The sequence below is a fragment of the Pectinophora gossypiella genome, chromosome 23, assembly GCF_024362695.1.
Source record: "Pectinophora gossypiella chromosome 23, ilPecGoss1.1, whole genome shotgun sequence".
In the NCBI taxonomy this organism is placed as follows: Eukaryota; Metazoa; Arthropoda; class Insecta; order Lepidoptera; family Gelechiidae; genus Pectinophora; species Pectinophora gossypiella.
Window position 1 is genome coordinate 4,854,963 of NC_065426.1, and position 21,066 is coordinate 4,876,028.

The 21,066-nt window shown below is 37.6% G+C and overlaps 1 protein-coding gene and 1 long non-coding RNA gene across 3 annotated transcripts in view; both read left to right on the top strand.

The window, feature by feature from the left end:
* The window catches only part of LOC126377396 (zwei Ig domain protein zig-8-like), a 467,377-nt gene that overhangs the window by 374,110 nt on the left and 72,201 nt on the right, over positions 1 to 21,066 (top strand). For both annotated transcript variants that reach the window (XM_050025130.1, XM_050025129.1), the window contains one exon: positions 15,355 to 15,532. In XM_050025130.1, coding sequence (XP_049881087.1) covers positions 15,430 to 15,532 — 103 coding nt within the window. In that variant the 5' untranslated portion in view covers positions 15,355 to 15,429. The remainder of the gene's footprint in view (positions 1 to 15,354; positions 15,533 to 21,066) is intronic.
* Positions 1 to 21,066, top strand: part of LOC126377444 (uncharacterized) — a 175,830-nt gene that overhangs the window by 45,867 nt on the left and 108,897 nt on the right. The gene's annotated exons all lie outside the window — the stretch shown is intronic.

Consider the following 21,066-nt stretch of genomic DNA (forward strand, 5'->3'; position numbering starts at 1 on the left):
GCCTAACTAAACTAGGGATCACAAACGCCCTAAGCTCGACCACTAAAACCACAGACTAGAAATTCTTATTCAGTTCCATTTAAAACCACTATGTATATATATTATGGTTTTGAATAGTTTCAAATGACAGATGCGAACTCTATGAGCAAACTAAAATATACGTATGTCGGAATAGCGACCCGTAATTTTACGCTCGTGGAAATTTTAATATTAAAACGCTAAAATCCACAATAGCCCTGTTCAGAGAAGACGTGACTTACAAAGTATTGTCACGGGTTTGAATACCGGGGAATCCCTTTGTGAGTTTACGATTGTGTCATAGATATAATTGATATCACGACGTTTCCATTTAATAGGGTCGCCCTTTATTAGATGGGACTTAAACACAGCTAGCGAGAATCGAATATACATCTCTGCCTGCCCCATTGGGGATACAGGCGAGATGCCATGTAAAACACTGAAAATAAAGGATTTTAACTCAAAATGTGTGAATTTCAACGTGTAAAATCCACACTAAGCATAATAGGCGTATGGCGTCGGCAAATTCCCCACTAAATACTGGAATTAATTAAGATTGTGTGTCGAAATATAGGTTAAGTAGGTTTCCTCACTTCGCAAAAATACAAATACATATAATTGAGCTACGAACAATGCTTTTGGATAAAATTGAGAAGAAGAATAATAATGAAACAAAAAGAAGAAGAATCAAAACTACTTTTGCGATAGAAAATTCCACGAGAATCCCCTCAGTATCCGTTACGATGTCACTTACACCCCGTACGTGTATACACGTACATAGACGTAGGGTTGTAAGTGAAAACGAAAACTTTGGGGGATGCATGCTTCTGAGTTGATATGGTGCGTCGGAAAATTTATATATTTTTTTTTGTGTTTATATTCAGTTCCATACTTTGCGACAGAAAATTCGACTTAATCACATCATCAGCCCATTAACGTCCCCACTGCTGGGGCACGGATCTACCCTATGGATGGGTAGGGAGATCGGGCCTTAAACCACCACACGGGCCCAGTGCGGATTGGTGGTTACCAACGACTGTTAATGCAGCCGGGACCAACGGCTCAACGTGCCTTCCGAAGCACGGAGGAGCTCGACATGAAAACTTTTTTTTTGTGGTCACCCATCCTATGACCGGCCTTTGCGAAAGTTGCTTAACTTCAACAATCGCAGACCGAGCGCGTTTATCGCTGCGCCACCGAGCTCCTCAACTTAACATCAACGACTTAATATCAACAGAGAATCACGATCTAAATCATCTCTTACATCGTTACGGTATCACTAAAACACCCTGTAGTTATGTTACGTAACGTGAAATATAATAAAATAACCAGTTCTTTTCTTGTCCTCAACACTTGAGACTTCATTATACCTATTTATGGTACGATACACAAACCTAAGTGTTATTTTCAAATTTTTGAGCAACTTGAAAATGGTACTCGGCGAGTGTCCACAGCGATGCAACGCTAAAATTGCGATTCGGTTTTCTTTCAAGGTCCACTCCATCGTAATAAATCACGGCAAATGATCATTTTTTGTTTTAAAATAATTGTCAAACATTCAAAAATGGAACGCCATAAAATTTTTCTAAAAGCATGTTCGAAATTTAAAAATAATGTGCCTGTGACAGAACTTTGGGACCGACTACGTAGTTTGTATAGAAGAACAAAGAAAACAATAGCCTTCTACGAATCCAATAAAACATATTAAATCTATGAAAAGAATAATATTATAAGAATTTGAGATGTGATTATTCGAAAGTATTGAGCCTATTTCCAATATAGAACAAGGACAAAGGGATCTATTTTAATATGTTTTACGGAGGCATAGAGTTGCTCATATTAGGATGATATTAAATTCACAATTTGCTTTACTCTATTTACGTGGAAAACTACGCTCACGTACAACTTTCTGTCTCGAAAGCCTTAAAAAGATAAATTTATCACGTATTCGATATCCAGAAAAGGTTATTCTTTCGAAGATTTTTTGTTCAGCCGTTTCAATTGCTAGGTCGATGACCGACCTATCAACCAAATCTCAATTGGGGTGTGATTGTCTAATGTAATGACATATGACAGTCATGCGGTCGAAGTTGATAAAGGTCAGTTCAGTAATTTTACATAGCCAATATTTCGACGGGTCTTTAGTCGTTTCGGACTGCAAGCGGTTCGGGCCATGGTGCGAATGGATAAATTCTTTTTTGAATAAGTCGTTTCGCCCCACCGAGGTTGGAGCGGTAGGAATTGCTCTAGGTATCTTTTGTAATGGGTCGATTCATATCACAGTGCAAAATGTAATTTGAGTAGGTACCTTAATACTATCTTCACTATCTGTATACACTGCGATTCGAAACGACCAATCCATAAAAGTGCTTAAAAGATTCGCTTCACGGTTCAAATGGCTTGAGGCCAGAAACGACTAGGGCGTGTAGATAGTTCAATCTAGGGTGGGTGATTTACCCGAGTAAAATTTTTAAGATTATGTGAATACAAATACTTTTTAATGCATAGTTGAGTGCGTGACAGACAACAGGTTAAGTAGCTTTTTCTTATTATTGCCAACAAAACGTACATCATGTGGATTCGGGAGTCGGAAATGCGATGTTTGGCAACTTCTAAATATCCTTTCCACTACACAGATTGTATAATGTAACATGACACATTGCTTTGCGAGCATTAAGAATGTTAAATGTCAACGTATGCCAATATATTTCAATGGGACATAAATCGTAAAATTGTTTCAATGTAAACGTCACCTAAATTCTACGGTTGCCAAAAATATTTCATTTTATGTTACATAAGAAGCGTGCATTGTTTTTGAAAATCCACGTGATTTAAGTCGTTTCATAAAACGTAGCTAGCTTCATACAAAATGTGTCACCCTTTTTAACCCTCTAAGGGGGGGTTTGTAACCTAGGGTCCTTTAAATCACGGGTGGATAGGCATTTTCTGGGTAAGCTCGTTCCAACGTCGATCTCTTTCTTCTTCTCCTCGTGGAAGAACGAAGTCAAGAGCAAACCCATCTTAATTAAAAAAAAGGAATGTCGCAAAATCTCACGTTAATGTACGCCTTAGTCCTAAACAGAACCCCTATGCAATTCAGATCGCAAGATGTACTAAGTACCCAAACCTCACTGAGCTTTCTGTTAGACCAACGTGATAGGTTAACATTATAGACGGCGATACGGTCAAGCCAATTGTGTTGATAAAAATTGCATTAAAGATAAATTAATAACTCATTGCTGCAATTCCAGTACCGGGGACTGAACTGGCGCTCCGCGAAAAAATATCGCGTTCATATTTTGAACAAAATGTTAGAGCAATAACATGCCTAAAATTGTTTTCGCTAAATTCTTGTACATTTCCCTGGGCCAGTTTAAGCCCACATACTAGCTCATATATGCGTGGGAAGCGAAAATCCCAAGTCAGCGTTTTCATATTTTTCGCATACCTTTAAAACTCCCTCTAAAATATTCCGATGTCGTAAATAAAAGTGGCACAGGGTCCCATTTGGAGTGTTTCCAAAATGTGTCGCGGAAATGCTAAATAGTTGCGGTTATGAGAAACTTATGGGCTACGAATATTTAATACTTTGGAATTCTTGTTCAAGTAATTTTCGAAGGCTTACGGAGGGACCTTTTTTCGGGGTTTTTGTAAGAACTAAAAACTTTAGCGGTCGAACGATGCCCTGAAAGCTGCTTTAGTCTAATGGCGTCGATCTCGTTGAATACTGAGACACTCTTAGACATGACAGGTTTACAAAAAACATAATTTACATAATCGAAGTCTGAAAGCGTGTGTGTTGTACCTAAGGTCGATGACTGACCTCATCAGCCGTTGGTTGCCGTTTGGCCTTGTTATGACTCGTGTACCTAACGGCTTCACATTTACCTCAGTAAGCAACATACTTTATTTTAAGTGAAAATTTAAATCGAAAAAAATCTGACTTGGATGGATCTTGAACCTGCAGCTCTTGTCAAGCTAGGACGAGCGTGTTAACCATTCATCATCATCAATTTAAGAGCCACGCTCTTGTCGGTGCAGCATTTTCCATTCCAGTCTATCAAAGGCCAATTCCTTGACTTCCCTATAAGACACGACGTTAACCTTTTCTTTAATCTGTTCCATGTAAGCTCTTCCTTCTTTCCATGTGGGTGTTAACCATTACACCCAAAAAATAGGAATAAAGTTTTTTTTTTATGTTATAGCACTTGTCACGTGCTTAAGGAAACTCACAAAGAATAAAATATCGAAACTTTAATTAAAATTATACAAGCGTCATACTGTGTTATGTTATTGTGAATATCTGTTTTTCAAGTTAATCTGAAACCACGGAAATTAACTTGTTAAGATCCTGACATACCCATTTCGCATATTTAACTTACATCAGGAGCAGAACAGACGGAGGAACTTCTTCCCTTGGTATAGATTGCGCACGTATGTCCATACAAACAATCAACACGCACGCTGGTACACACACACACACACACACACACACACACACACACAATCGCACCCTCATACAGACTCTCACACACACAGACACACGCACTCACAACACACGCATCCTCTCAGTAACACATTTTTTTAACAAATAATTTCACTTCCATACATTATTATTCTATGATCTCCATTCCATGTACAACTAAACTTTAACTATAATTTGGACAAGTAGTAGCTGTAGTTGTAACTTTCAAATAACTTAGTGATACTTATAGCACGGGAATTGATTTTCAAAACAAATCAAATCAAATCAAATATACTTTATTGCACACAACATACAAAACAAATTAACACAGATGATGATAGATACAGTACAATCTGGCGGCCGTATTGATTTTCTTATTTTAAGCATCAGTTGCATCTTCATTTCCCTATTATCTACCTGTACAACATGGTGATAAGTTTATTATACTTTGTAATAATTTTATATGCAATAAAATATTATTATTATTATGAATGTCCTTTCATACATTTTCGTCATTTTAAGTACCTTTTCTTTACCCCTCGGTTTTTGAAGCCTCCTGCGTTTGGAAACGTTACATTTGGCGCGGCTTTCATCTTTTTACTCTACTATTTACATTTTGCGCGTAAACAGAGTTGAATATAATGTCATATTTCTTAAATTCAAAAACAGAGTTCCGTTTTGACTAGGTTTTAAAATAAAATAACAAAATGTTCTAGAAGGTATAAATATGTAGAGTATCAGTATTTATACAATATTTATGTGTTAGAAATAAATACAATATTTAGAGAACGCCTTAGTAACAATAACAAAATAAAAATACACAAAATTAGGTATCAATTATATACCTGTATTGTATATTAGATATTGAAATATAATATCCTTTCATTATAATCTTCTTATAATTAGATACCAGATTTGTATGTATATATCTTTGTTGACTTTTTTATTCTCTTCTGTCTAAGGTACACTGTGTGACCTCCTAAACTCCGTCATATTTCCCACCATGCGGGGTTGGCTGGAAGACATCTCTTTTAGAGATAAGCCCATTTTTTGTTTTATATTTTCATTGTTTTGTTTTTTGTTGTTGTGTATACAATAAATAATAAATTATATTTGTCGAAATAGTCATACACCGGCAGTCGACATGCCAATAGTCATCACCTTAGCATTATCCCGTTTTTTGCAGAGTCCTAACCTAACCTAACCTGAAGATTTGACAGGTAACAATAGTGTAACGGCAAATGTCAGAGGTCTTTGGCGACACAATAGTAACTTTAACACCAGGATGGATGAGCTCGGTCCTTGACCTCACAAGCTACACAAGAAAAGAACCGTATTGGGTGATACCCGATCTTTTTTCTCAATTTTGAAACCTCTTATCAAGATCGTTTTACAATAATGAACCTAGCATTATCATGGGTAAGGTTCATAGGACACAAACAAAAGGCACTCGCCGGTAAATATGCATATCGTTGTCGGGTTTAAAACACGCTGTAACCCACATGACAAGATTTGAATACAGTATAACACCATGAATAATGGAACGCGAAGAATCGGTGTAAATATCGGATCATGGCTTCAAAGGTTGATCAGCCCCTTTATCCCATGTCCATCACGCCCGGAAAAAAATAGCGAAAAATTCGAACAGCCTGGATATCATGAATAAATTCCGAAGCTCAGCTTACTGAGTCCTTTCCAATAACGCTTTATATGTATCCAAGGATCTAAGTTTCTTTCCTCCACAATGAAATTGGGAGGTATTTCTTTACGTTGCTGATTAAATTTTTGTTTCATTCCTTTTCGTATACAGACAAAATTGGTTGAGAGGAAACGCTAATAGGACGACGCTGTTGTTGGGTAGCTTTTGATAAAATATGCCCTGTGTTAACCGTTTTTGTCATCTCTTCGTTTGTATAAATATTATGAGGCTCAGCTAACTCGAGATCTGAGAGAATTGCCCATTTTTGTACATTCGTTATTTTTCCGCAATTTAGGAACAATGACCTTTACACGTGTAATGTTATACTCGTATTAACATAGCATTCATTAGCCTCCGTGGTCTAGTAATTAGAGCGTTAGGCTCACGATCTGGAGGTCCGGGTTCAATTTCCGATGGGAACATTGTCAAAATCACTTTGTGAGACTGTCCTTTGTTTGGTAAGGACTTTTCAGGCTTGAATCACCTGATTGTCCGAAAAAGTACGATGATTCCGTGCTTCGGAGGGCACGTTAAGCCGTTGGTCCCGGCTATTAGCCTTAAAAGGCAATAGGCTCGTATCATAAATATTATATTGAGTTAAGAAAATAAAAAAAAGTAAGTAAAATATTTATTTCCTCTACAAATAACATTGCTCTTATACTAATTTACAATAATTTTTACCGACTTCAAAAAAGGAGGAGGTTCTCAATTCGACCGTATATTTTTTTTATACCTTGAACATTAATAATATTAGTAGAAGCTGGAGCCTTAACTAGGATACCCTGTGTTATAGGTCTCCAGGCCTCCACCTCCAGGAATACGGTCATTCAGAAACCAGAAATCAGAATCATTTATCCAACATAATTATCATGGATAAACTTGTTGAAGGTCAATATAACATTTTTGAATTTACGTCATTTCGCAAGGTGTTATAGCTGAGGAGAAGAAATAACAAGAAACTGCAACAGCAACACATCTTTTAAAAACCAATGAGGGTATACATTACAAGTTATTTAATAACTAGAGGAACACATTCAATACCAGACATTTTTATCATTTAAGTAGTAGCTTTTTTACATAAAGTAAGCTTCACATGAGCTTGAAATTTATTTTCTGAATCATTAGTAATGTTATCAAAAGAGCAATGCAAAGAAAGTAAATAAAATATTAAACATAGCTGGCGAGAAGTGGGTGTGTATATTATACACCTTTGCCTAACCCTTTGGGGATAGAAACGTGCTGTTTAGTCACAAAAGTTTAGTACAACAACTTCGCTCAAAACGTAAGAACTCGATAAATTTTTGGCCGAGAAACGTATCTTGTTAAGCGACTGGCGTCGTTGGAATACAAATGACCCGACTTAAAGAACTCTTCAAAGAGATACTAACTCAAACCAACTGTTCTTAAGTTTGGTCTTCAGACCGATTTCGAGAGTTTGAAGGACAATATCGAGATACAATATATAAAGTGTTAGTCACACCGTTACGAAAACTTTGAGAAATGATTCAGACCACGATTCTGAGTTGATATCAACTAGAATTTTCCGTCGCAAAAGTATTAAGCTGAAAATAAACTAATCAATACTGATTACTATTTAAAAAATCACTAAAATTTTCATGAATTTTTCGACAGGAAATTTCACTTGATATCAACTCAGAATCGTGGTCTGAATCATTTCTCAAAGTTTTCGTTACGGTTTCACTAACACTCATAAGTACTTGTATGGCTAATGTACGTACTTGTGCGGGGTGTAAGTGACATCGTAAAATATGGCTCTCTCATATATTTTTCATTTACTTATATCTTCTTATTTAAATTACGCAGGTGACAGGTGGTGAGCCGTTTGGCCGTCTATAATGGTCGAGGCAACTGTGATCAAAACTCAAATTCAAAAATACTTACATTTTAGATCCTAGTGCGAAAGTGGACCGTGGTCGGCCGTCCAATGGTATGCCTATAAATGTTAGGGGACATCTCGTCCCAGGCTTAAACTGGGCCCAGGGACGAGTTTGCCCTTTTCTAATTTGATAGTGGGTAACTGGGCCCACTACCGTGATCATGCTGTATTTTATTATTGTAATTTTACTATAATGTTTCAAGGCAAAATAAAGATTTTTTTTATTATTATTATTTTAGGTGACATAGTCGATTTTCAAATGAATATACATATGTATTTTGTCGAACGTCTCGTCCGCCTTAAACCACTGCAGTTTCTCACGACCTCGTACATTTAAACAAACCGTATGACATAGTAAGTTTACAATAGTTTCATTACTGAAAGAAGCGTATTAAGGCCAATACACCATACATTAGCTATTGTATCACTTTCAATACGTGTCATTTGGCCAGTCATCCTCTGTGAATGGACGCCCTAGTTAGTAGTTGGCCAGTGAGAAACCTATTTTCTGTTATTGGCTCCAAATAGTTCCTTACTCGACTTACTTACTTACTTAGGAACTCGGTGGCGCAGCGGTAAATGCGCTCGGTCTGCGATTGTTGAAGTTAAGCAACTTTCGCAAAGGCCAGTCATAGGATGGGTGACCACAAAAAAAGAGTTTTCATCTCGAGCTCCTCCGTGCTTCGGAAGGTACGTTAAGCCGTTGGTCCCGGCTGCATTAGCAGTCGTTAATAACCACCAATCCGCACTGGGCCCGCGTGGTGGTTTAAGGCCCGATCTCCCTATCCATCCATAGGGTGCCCCAGCAGTGGGGACGTTAATGGGCTGGTGATGATGAAGATGATGAGTTCCTTACTTCTCAGTGATCTGCGAGTAGAGAAACGACATAGAATATTATGATCAGCCGGGTTATCTTTCTTTTGTTTTCTTTAGCCTATCTTGTCTGCTGCGTAAAGGCCTCTTCTTTCTTCTTTCACATTTCTTTATATCGGCAGATATTTTGCCAGCAACTTATCTTAAGAATATCGTAAAAGTCAACAAAAATGTTTTTATTGTATACGTATTTTAGTGTAGGTATGTAGATGTGTACATATGTAAAGTAGGTACTAGGTCTGTTAATAGTATAATTACGTATGTTTTATGTACACAGTGTTTGTGGCAATTTATGTAGCATTATTTACTTATTGTACCGTCCCTTTTGTATATTTTTTATGTTTATTTAGCATCCTATTTTTACGGCTAATAGCCGGGACCAACGGCTTAACGTGCCCTCCGAAGCACGGAGCACCCGCAGTGGAGCAGCGTGGTGGCGTATGCTCCATACCACCTCGGGGTGATTGAGGGGAGACCTGTGCCCAGCGGTGGGACATTATATAGGCTATTTATGTATGTTGGCATCCTAAGGTTGCCTGGAAGAAATTGGTACTTAGCAATATTGCCGCCGATTGTGCTTTTCTTGTCTGTTTTAGATGAATTACTTGAATTTGGGATTTTAACCGCCTGATTACTAGTGGCTGTATACAGCCACACAAACATACACACTACACATCACGACTCGTACAGTCATGAGCAATATAATGTACGAGTACTCTAGGACTCTGTCGCTCTAACATATTTGACATTTAGTGAGACTTACAGTTCAATTTGTCAAAAAAGTTAATGTGACATGGTACCGAAGTGTATACATATTAATGCTCGTGATTGTACACGGCTGTAAATTTTAAGACTGTTTTTTATTTGACTGGAAATGTCTTGTTTTTCTGTGTGGCGACCTTTTGTAATAAACAATTTTTATTCTACTGTGTATATCTATTCAGATATCAGTATGATGTATGGGTGTGTGTATGTGTTTTTGAGACAGTGTGTGTCTGAGTGTGTGTGTGTGTTTGTCTATTTGTGTATTTACGTGGTTTACGATTAAGAAAGGATGTTTATATATGCTTCATTTTATTATCTACATCTTGCCTTATACTCCGGCATAATTTCCAGAGAAGATATGTTTTCTGGCATGAAAACGGGTGTTCCGACCAACTCTTGGGTAGATTGCCTCGCGCGTTTATATGTCATTTTCCAAGCCAATGTTAATGTAATCAACAACGTATTTTCTGTTTAACAGCTTCGTGCCACACATGAGTGGTTTTTGAATCGTGATTTAATTTTTATAATAGTTTTGGAGAATGTTTACCTTTTTTGACGTGGCTTATTGTGAATTTGCCGCAGATGGCATTAACTACTTGGCCGGACAAATACGGAGCACTGAGGTCTCTCACCCGGTACTAGTAATGTAGTAGGTATGTAATTTTTTAATATTATATAAAATATATTATTTTACATAAGTGATATTATAATACTTTTTTACCAGATTATAAGGTTAGGTTTAAGGTTTTTTATTGGGCTGGTTTTACCTTTGAGGGTTGGAAATCAAACAGGCAGTCGCTTCTGTAAAAAACTAAACCTGTCAAATCTTCAGGTTAGGTTAGCGGACCCTGTGAAAAACGGGGCTGACCAGATTATAAGGTTTCTATTTATAATAAATTATAATTAACATTGAAGACATGTTTCTTAAATGGGGTTATAAAAACATTTTATTATTTTTCTAAGAATTATAAGTATGTATACATAAACATACATAAACTGCCTATATACGTCCCACTGCTGGGCACAGGCCTCCCCTCAATCAACCGGAGGGGGTATGGAGCATACTCCACCACGCTGCTCCACTGCGGGTTGGTGGAGGTGTTTTTACGGCTAATAGCCGGGACCAACGGCTTAACGTGCCCTCCGAAGCACGGAATAAGTATGTAAGTTACCCTTAAAATAAAAAATGCTATTTTCACTTATATTTACACCAAAAGGTCGCTGCATCAATCGCGATGCACTCGCATAATCCCAGAATCCCAGAGGCGTAGTGTTTTACATAAAAAAGCACTACACTAGCTGGATTTTACGCTTTCCGTGCCACGCCGTACATCAAATTTGTGTTTTTATTTGCGCGTCCAACCGTGGGTCGCGCACAAAAGGGAATTTTCTCTGAAGACATTAAAACTTGCACGTTAGAAGCTCTCTGGTGATTCTAAAGAACATGGACCAAGGAATCCAACTAGCGTGCAAAAGGAACGCGTATTGGAAGTTGTGATTTTCACTTAAGTAAAACGTCAAATCAAGCTAGAGTTTTTTGAATCGAATTGGTGATTGATACGTTTGCAAGAAAGAAAGAATTTATCATTAGAGAACGCCACACTGATAATACAAAAACAACAGAAAAAAATGTATAATAATAATCTTACTCAAATTATATATTAACAAGAACCTGAAGTAATAAAAAAATAAAAATATGTTGGTAGTTTGACATGTCATGTTTTGGTTCAGTACTAAAGTAATGTTGTTCGAATTTTGTAAGTGAATATCCTACTTACATCTGTTTCAAAAATTGTCGGAAATACATAAACGATTTATTCTTTTTATAACTGTAAATATTATAAATTATTAAAACGAAAACTCGTACTCGGACAGGATTTCAACCCGCAGCTTTTGTCAAGTCGTCACGAGCAAGTCAGACTTTCGATTTCATTTTCTCTTTGTGGTTTTCTCTTAGATTATGAACTATCTACTTGGACTAATAATTTGGGCTGATAACCTTTCACCATGCGGTTCACCCGCTCCGATAGAATCACAGGCGTTCATTATTCCAAATAAAAATTTTACCGATATCTTTTGAAGTAAGTCACTTAAGGTCTTAAGACGACTCCCGTAAGGCCCTCTCATCTTAATGTTGACAACTCTTGGGTGATTTCAAAAGACGCTTTTAATGGCCTAGAGGGAAGTTCGGCAACTTTCTTTGTAAGCGGTAAACTCACTAATTGAGAAGTTCCCTTGATAAGAGCAATGGGGAGAAAAATATAGCCGGCTCTTTAAAAGATTATGCGTGCAAAGTAACGTGAAACGAGAGGTGGGCTAACTTGGTATTAAGGGCGCCTGAATGGTTTGTATAATAAAGGGTTATTCTCTTAAACCTTCAGAAAAGGTGTCTCGAGAGTAATAAAATATAAAAATTAAATCTATAACTGATAACTCTTCTCAATCTCTTTGTCTCTTTCGTTGCTCTATCAGAAAGTTCATTGGGAGTGGTTACTTAGTTCATCTTGCGATGGATGTACCTCTGACTCCCCTCGGTTCGGGTCCTTTGGTTCGAATCCCGCTTCGGTCTCTAAATCACTGAATCAGTGCTTTGTCAGTTTTGATTCATGTTTGAATCATAGAATTGATATCACGTAGTTACCAGGATTTGTATCCGGTTAAAGGCTCGCCCCCTATTATATGGAACTCAGGACTGGCAAGGAGTGCGTATACTATATATCTCTGCTTACCCCTTCGGGGATGCAGGTTTGATGCTATGCTATGTTATGTGAAGCTACACTGATCCAAACAAAAATATTATATCTTATTGGATGACGAAAATTTCTTGCGTTCTGGTCTTATCCAGAGGTTCTCAAATAGGGACATGAAAATGCGGCGAAATAGTTCCAGTAAAGGATGGTACGGCAGTGTTTGCTTCGCGCTCGACTTGGCGGGGGCACTGCCGTGCCCCCGATACATAGTACTTGATATAGGAAAACATTTCTTCTTGTTTTGAATGAAAGATTGTAAGCAACGGTACGTATAATTGGACGATTGTCGAGTTTATTTACCTTCAATTATAATGCTTTATTATCATTTCTAAAGATGTAAGGAAATTCGTTTATTTTCTTGGAAAACTCCGCAATCGTACTACATAAAGCACTCTTCAATTGTTTTCTTAATTTATTGTAAGTTCAGTTTTTGTTTGTTTGTTTTGTTTTGTGTTGAAATGGCAAAGAAATTGTGTAGGTACTTATATTCTGTCACGCAGATACGATACCCCGAGCTGTCATTTTCTACTACTGACTCCTTTCACTCATCAACATCTCCCTAGCGTTATCCTGTATCCACAGGGTCCGCTTACCTAACTTGAAGATTTGACAGGTACGGTTTTGACAAAAGCGCTTGTTTGACCTTCCAACGCGCCAATGGAAATGCAGCCCACTACAACCCACATACCTCATAGGTTAGGCCACATACCTCCGAAAAGCATTCATCGGGAAGTGTGTGTGTCTGCTGACTAATTTGACTAACTTAACTGCTGGTATCGCGTGGATTGTGAGGTGGATGATCAACTTTATTAACCCTGGTGTCACGGTTACTAATGAGCTGCTAAAGGCCCCTGACATGGTCCATGTAACAGCGCAATCGCGGATTTTTCGGTTATATAAGCGATGTGTTAACCTCATTGCCTACTAGCCTGCAGTAAGATTGCTGACCTGTTAATAACTCGAAGGTAGGTACACGAACCCAAAATTAAAGGAGATAAATGCTAAAGAGTTGAACCAATTCCATAATATTTATATTTTACTTGATACGAACAACCTCATTTTACACAGACACCATACATTGACGATATCGTACACGCGCATCTGTGTGTGTGATGTCATAGGGCTGCCAATTACAATACCTAATTTAACAAAAAAATAAAATATAAACAACGGTCCGCGCGCAGCCTTCACGTCTCAAGACTAAACTATGTTCGAGGGGGAGTGAGTATAACCTAGCTCAGACGCTGGTGGGGAGCGGAGATAGTATATAACGGCAGTTCTATCATTGTATTATTCCTTATTCTATGACATTATGTGACGTGTCGTCTGATAGCAAAACGACCATAGCTTTTTCTGTTGAGTAAGGTATTTTCACACTCGAATGAACCTTAAACCTCTTGATAGATAGATAAAATACTTTATTGAGCACAATGGACACAAAATACAGAGATAAGGACAACATATACAGAAAAGCACAACAGGCGGCCTTATTGCTCATGCAGCAATTTCTTCCAGGCAACCTTTGGGTACAGGAAAATCCAAAATCCAAATCAAATTGTTAAGAGACGAATCGGCCGCAAGCGATGCTGTTGTCGCTGAATTGTAAGGTTAATGACCAGCCTCACTAATTACAGAATAGTAGAAAGAGGCTAGAAAAGCCCTAACACGCATTTTGTATGAGAACCGCTGTCGCGGGTTCAACCCTACTCTCTTTTACTACTACTTCTGCAAACAGAGAACTATGACAGCTCTACTGATTCTCAAATTCTATAGCCACTTTACCGGCATTGTGTATTCTATGTGATAGGCTGCAATTTTATCATTACTTTTCGTAAAAATAGCGTTCCTGTGATAAGGAGGAATCTCCTTGAATGATAGTCTATGTTTGTCTTTTGCCCTTCAGATTATAATGCTCAAGACGACGGACGAATGGAGTGCAAAGTTGAAGTATGAACTATTTGCTCGTAGGTACTTTTACAGCACGCGTTTCGCGCTCACTGGGCCAACCAACCTCCTCCAATCTCTTTTATTTTATTCCGTGACACTAACCAGGTGGTGGTGGTATTAGAGTTATTTTTGAGTCTAGAGGTCTCTGATATGGGTGAATATCAAAATATGCAAAGTTTGGTGGCGAATTTTGGAATTCGGTTCCGACGTGAAAAAAGATAATTTTAGCTACGAAGAACAAGTTACCTCGTAGGTAGAACTATCCTTTTTCATGTCACAACCCAATTTTTCACGAAAACATAATAATTATGAAAGTTCGCCACCAAACTTGGCACATTTTGATATTCACCCATAATATATGATTATGATTATTCAACCATAACATAATTACTTCAGTAAATAGTTATGAGATAATAAAGAAAGCATAATATATTGACATCATACCGTTCTCCAGCCCACTGTTGAACTACAGGCCTATGAATAAAAAACAGGATCTGGAATGTTGTCAATTGTTGGATGAAAATAACAAGAAAGAACCTGACCAAAACCTTATTTATAACTTTTATTTTGTTTTTATTTTACTTACCTGTACCATCGTTGTCATTATGACATTATCAAATCAAATCAAATATACTTACTTTATTGCACAAAACTAAATTTCACAATCAGACATAGGTAACACATGTAATATTAAACATTGTAATAAATGTTTCCTTTCCACTGGTAGCCTGGAAGAAATTGCTACTTAGCAATAAGGCCGCCAGATTGTACTGTATCTATCATCCGTTTGTGTAAATTTGTTTTGTATGATGTGTGCAATAAAGTACATTTGATTTGATTTGATGAACACTGTACAATTTGGGCGACCTTATTATCGTGTTATAGTCATTTTATTCCGATGTTTTCTTCTCAGTTTGACCAAACATTTGTTTTGTTCCAGATAATGCATCCGATGAACCAACGCGCTCGTCATATGACCAAACCGTACAACGAATGGATGAGGCAAGGCTGAAGCATGATGTGGGGGGAGGTGCCGGCTCGCCGTCTCGGCTACCGTCTCAAGATCGGCCTCGTGGTCATAGTCATTATGGTGCTGGGCTTCTTCACTGAGAGTCAGGGTAAGTATGTCATGCTGTGTTAGTTGCTCACATGTTTGAGCCAAGCTCTTGTCGGTGTAGCATTTTCCATAGGGAAAAATAGGGCAGTAGCATAGTTGACGTCATTTGATACAAATATTATTATTTCCAACAAAAATTACACCACGTCGAAAATTCAGGAGACGTAAATGCGATTCTTGACAACTTCTAGACACCCTTTCCACTACTCTTGTCTTCCGCTCTGCAGTACTGTCTGACGCGAGTGGAATGGAACCAAGAGTAGTATATTTCAAAGCTATTCCGAAACCTCGTTATATAAATCGTTAGGCCGAATAGGGAAAATGCACATACATTTTCTCCAGCCTCAGACATCACTTTCTTCTCAAAGAATTCAAATTACAAAATTCAAATAAACCGACTGAATAACCTAACCTAACCTAACCCACGGTCAGTACCACACTTCACCGCACTTACAACTCTATATCTGCTTATCGACAGCTTATTGTCTGGAGGTAAGTAACCTGTTCCAGTCGATTCCACCACACAAAAACACCATCTGCTTCAAAAAGGAAAACCCTGTAAAGGTATAAACGAGTACATCTTCGAATATTCACTTAGGGTTTAGCCTTTAGCTAGACCAACCTATCTCAAAAGCCAAATTCTAAGGCACGTCGAATTACCCAGTGGTCTCCATAAATTGAGTTGGTCACTAACTACAGAGTATAGCGAACACTCAATTACGCTCAGTTGAGTCAAGTTTGCGGTTGCCTTAGGGGATTTTCAAGCGATGACGCTTGTTGAAGCGACGTGTAATTTTGCACTGCGATTATGTAGTGCATTTGCTCGTACGATCTTGCTCGTGTTATTTTGTTTGCAATTTGATATCGTCACTTCTTCTACTATCGTTTTTTTTTTTGGTCTTATATAAACTTTCTACTATCGTGTGAGTTGTAACGTGACTAACCCCAACAACCCTACATGGTTTTGGGTTGTTATTGAGTCGCCAAAGGCTTCTGATATGGTTCATGTAACGACTACTTGCTTACATCGGTAAATAGTAACCGGGACCAACGGCATGACGTGCCTTCAGAAGCACGGATTATCTTGCTTTAGGACAATAAGGTGCTCTGCCTGTAATGTCCTGTCGAAAATTTTATAAAAATTTTAGTGTTTTTTTAATTAAGTATATTCAGTCAATACTTTTGCGACGGAAAATTCCACTTGATACCTATCAACTCAGAATCGCGGTCTGAATCATCTCTCAAAGATTTCGTTACGATGTCGCTAACACTCTGTATACAAGTGGTAGTCACACCTCACCGAGTTATCTGTTAGACCAACGTAATAGGTGGCAACGTAATAGTCTAAAAGGAATAAGTAGTCGCCTTCCCACATTCATCGCTTATCGCTATCGACCAACTAGGGTCGATGAATTCTTTCAAATATTCTTCCTTTCAGACGACGCCCTGAGCCGAGGTTCGCGCCCAACTGGGCATACTCAGGCCTGTTGTCTTAAATTTTGTACCGAGTGAGAGCCTTCAGTGCTTCCCACTTGTACGGCTAAGTAATTTTTGCCATCTGCGGCAAATATACAATAAGTCACGTCAAAAAAATAATAGTCGCTCTTAAAAGCCACTGCGACAAGCAGCATCGTGTACGAGTGATCTTACAGAGTATTATAGGCTGGCTCGAATTTACGACTTTCCCTACGAACAACAGTAAAGGTTGACGAGTCCCGGTCAGTTGTTCGACTAATTTGGCGTGGTCTTAAAGGAAACTTGATCCAAGTTAGGTTAGTGGCTTTTACGGGTTTATAGGCAGTGGGTGGTAAATATACACGCCGTGGTGACTTATCAAAGAAAGAAAGGGAAATAAAAGAGTATTTGTTATTAGAGTACGCCACAGTAACATAATATACAATAATAATAGGAAAAAAAAAACATACACGAAATTACACATTACTTTGCTGGTCTGGAATTGTTGGCAAAATGCAACAGAATATTATTTTTTTACTTTTTTATCATAAAACACTGTCACGTCTGTATCCAACACTAACTCAATCTTAATAATTAAATACTTTATTGCTGAGACATGAGCAGAGGAGTTCGATGGCGCAGAGGTAAACGCGCTTGGTCTGCGATTGTTGAAGTTAAGCAACGTTCGCAAAGGCCGGTCATAGGATGGGTGACCACAAAAAACAAAAGCTTTCATCTCGAGCTCCTCCGCGCTTCGGAAGGCACGTTAAGCCGTTGGTCCCGGCTTCATTAGCCGTTGTTAATAACCATCAATCCGCACTGGGCCCGCGTGATGGTTTAAGGCCCGATCTCCCTATCCATCCATAGGGAAGGCCCGTGCCCCAGCAGTGGGGACTTTAATGGGCTGATGATGATGATTGCTGAGACATAGCTTCGAAACAAAAAGTTATTTTTTGGTACACAGTGCACATTAAACTATGTTATATAACAATGCCATACGACATATCGCGGCTGTCTTTGCAAACTGACGTATCTGCAATTTTTTTTACCAAAAACTATTTGTCTTATTGACAGCAAAAGGTGCAAATCAGATTCGCCTAAAAATTCAGATACGTCAGATAGCGACATCAGTGACGATATATTAAGCAAAGAATTAATAAAATTATTTTTATTTAAAAAAAATCTGGTAACTCGATGAACGGTAATATCAACTCTATATTATGGACTACCATCAAGTTTAAGGGTGGTATTAATAAACTAATCTCAGCTTCGAGACTGCCCTTAATATCGTGTCAATGTGACAGTTCTCATATAAAAAAGGGTCTTGAGGGCTAAATTTAAGTAAATATGCCACCAAATTTTCGACTTCTAATTATGATGCTTCAATCAATCCTGACACGGCATTTTAGCTATTCGCGCTCTCGACACAATCTTCATCTGTGTTAATAATTATTATGCGGGAGTTTAATCTATCTAAATATAAATATATAAAAGGAGAAACTGACTGACTGACATATCAATGCACAGCCTAAACGGCTAAACGTAGGCACTTGAGGAAAGGACGTAGCTTAGGTACCGTAGAGGTGCACTAAGAAAGGAATTCCCGGAATTCCTACGGGAACGGAAATTAGCGGGAAAATTCTTTTGTATGAAAAATCTAAACCGCTTAAATTAGACGCTTGAAATTTGGCGTGCAGGTACCTTAGTTAACTGAAAGCTTAGTTGCAACAGGATATTGCAAAATTCCCACGGAAACGGGAGTTAGCGGGAAAAAACATTTGTATGAAAAAATCGAAACCGCGTAAGATATGTTTTCAATCTAGCATGCATGCATACCTTAGTAAATGTAAAGTTTAGTTATGGCTGTATTTTGAAAAATGGGAGTTAGCGGGGAAAAAATTGTATGAAAAAATCTAATCTGCATAAGTTAGATGCTTGAAATTTGATATGCACTCCCACACACGCAAAGATCTCTCTTTTATAACACGCCACGCGGACGAAGTCGCGGGCAAAAGCTAGTATAAGATAAATTATTTAAGATATTCGCCTTAAGAGAAATAATAAAATGGCATTTACATGAAAAATGTTAGAAGGCTTGTCTGGATTCTATTAGGAGAAATTGCTTCTATATTTGAATAAAATTGTGTCTATTACAAGAGAGTGTATATACATGTTCTTAGTGATATCGTAACGAAAACTTTGGGGAATGATTCTGAATTGATATCAAGTGGAATTTTCCGTCGGTAAAAATAGGAAATGTCATTTCATAGTGTTTGTCTTGAATTATTTTATGTTCCACATTGTGCTTTTAGCTGCATAAAAAACAAATTTAATAAAATACAAAAATAAAAATGTCAAATTGTTAACAATTTTCATTGTTGGACGATTTACATTGCGGCGCAGTAAAAACTCAAAATCTTAATTCAAATTCAAAAATATCTTTATTCAGTATGTAACATCGCTACACTTTGAATTGTCATTTTTAAATAACGAACGGTTCATCCGCCTAAAACTACTGCGGCTTCTCACAACCTGTATCGCCGGGGAAAAGAAGCTGCAAGAAAATTCTCGGCACAGGGCCCTATTTTGGTATTGAAATAAAATCATAATAAAAGATTTCCGACAAGAGAAAGACTTACCATCGTTCTTTACCAAGTAGACTGAGAATTTCCGTTCAATGACTCTTGAGAAAATTTTAGCTTTATCCCGTTTCTCACAGGGTCCGTTTACCTAACCTGAAGATTTTAGATTCCATAGCCGATTTTGTAAGTGTTTAAGTGTTAATTAAACATATATTTTTAGCCTTATTAGTTATAAATTTATATATAATTATAATAGTTTTATAAATGTATATGTTATTATGTTCTTTCACCGTTGTGAACTGAAAGGGTCTCCGTATCCAATAGCGGGGTCCCTGAAGGATCACAGCATATTGAGAGTCAGTACATATTTTTAATTTAGTCTAAGGCATGCAATTCTAAACTCTGTATTTAATGTTATTAAGACCAGAACATAGTCCTCTCGAGGACGGTTATTACCCTCGGGAGAAATCAATAAAAAAAAACCTGAAGATTTGACAGTCGCCGCCGCTGCCGCCGTGGTGCCGTTCAATGATTCTTGAGATTAACTTATATAATAGCAACAAGAGTGGACTTCTTTGTAAGATATTTTGAACAACTTCATTTTAAAAATTGCCATATTACACCAAAACCATAGAAATAAGGCGAAAGCCAACTCGTAACATTTTAACTCCAAACAATTCACAGTAACCTAAATCATACGAAAACACGCAAATGTGATACCGGATCCAATCTCTGGTTGTATTTACACAATAAATACTGGCTTTTCAGGTGGAGTACGTTCAGTAAACATGTTATTGTTGTGTATGCATGTTTATGTTTAATTACGTATAGATATTTGGTTGTAATTACGTCGTTGGGAAAATGAGAAAGTGTAGATGCGCTTGTTGAAATCGCCTACATCGAGTTCTTTTATTGGCATTTTTTATTTTAGACGTGAATAATTGGGTAGTTTCAAAGAAAAATTACGAAATTTTGTTTTTTTAATAAATAAAGACAGATGCGGATGAAGGATAATAGGATTGCAAAAGCGGTATATAAAGCGAAAGTTGATGGTAGGGCTGGCAGAGGAAGACTGAGAAGGACTTACGATGACCAAATTGGAGATGTCCTTAGAAAAGGTTCAATACGATCTACTCTGAACCGGCGTGCGTGTATGAAGCGATTGATGAATGTGGAGGAAGCAAGAGAAGTGTGTCAGGATCGAAGCAAATGGAATTCTATAGTCTCTGCTTACCCCGGTGGGAAATAGGCGTGAGTTTATGTATGTATGTATGTATGTAAAGACAGATCTAAAACTGTCAAAAAACGTTTTCTTTTGTCTATTTATCTTATTTATGAACTTTAATAAAAAAAGCTATAATAATTAAGTGTCACATTTTGCAACGGTTTTCTATGACGTCACAGGTTGCTTTTCACACAAATTTCGTAGCAATTTCGTGTGATTTGACTAGTTGGAAATTACCCTATTATAGATTTGCCGCATATCGCTATCTCACTA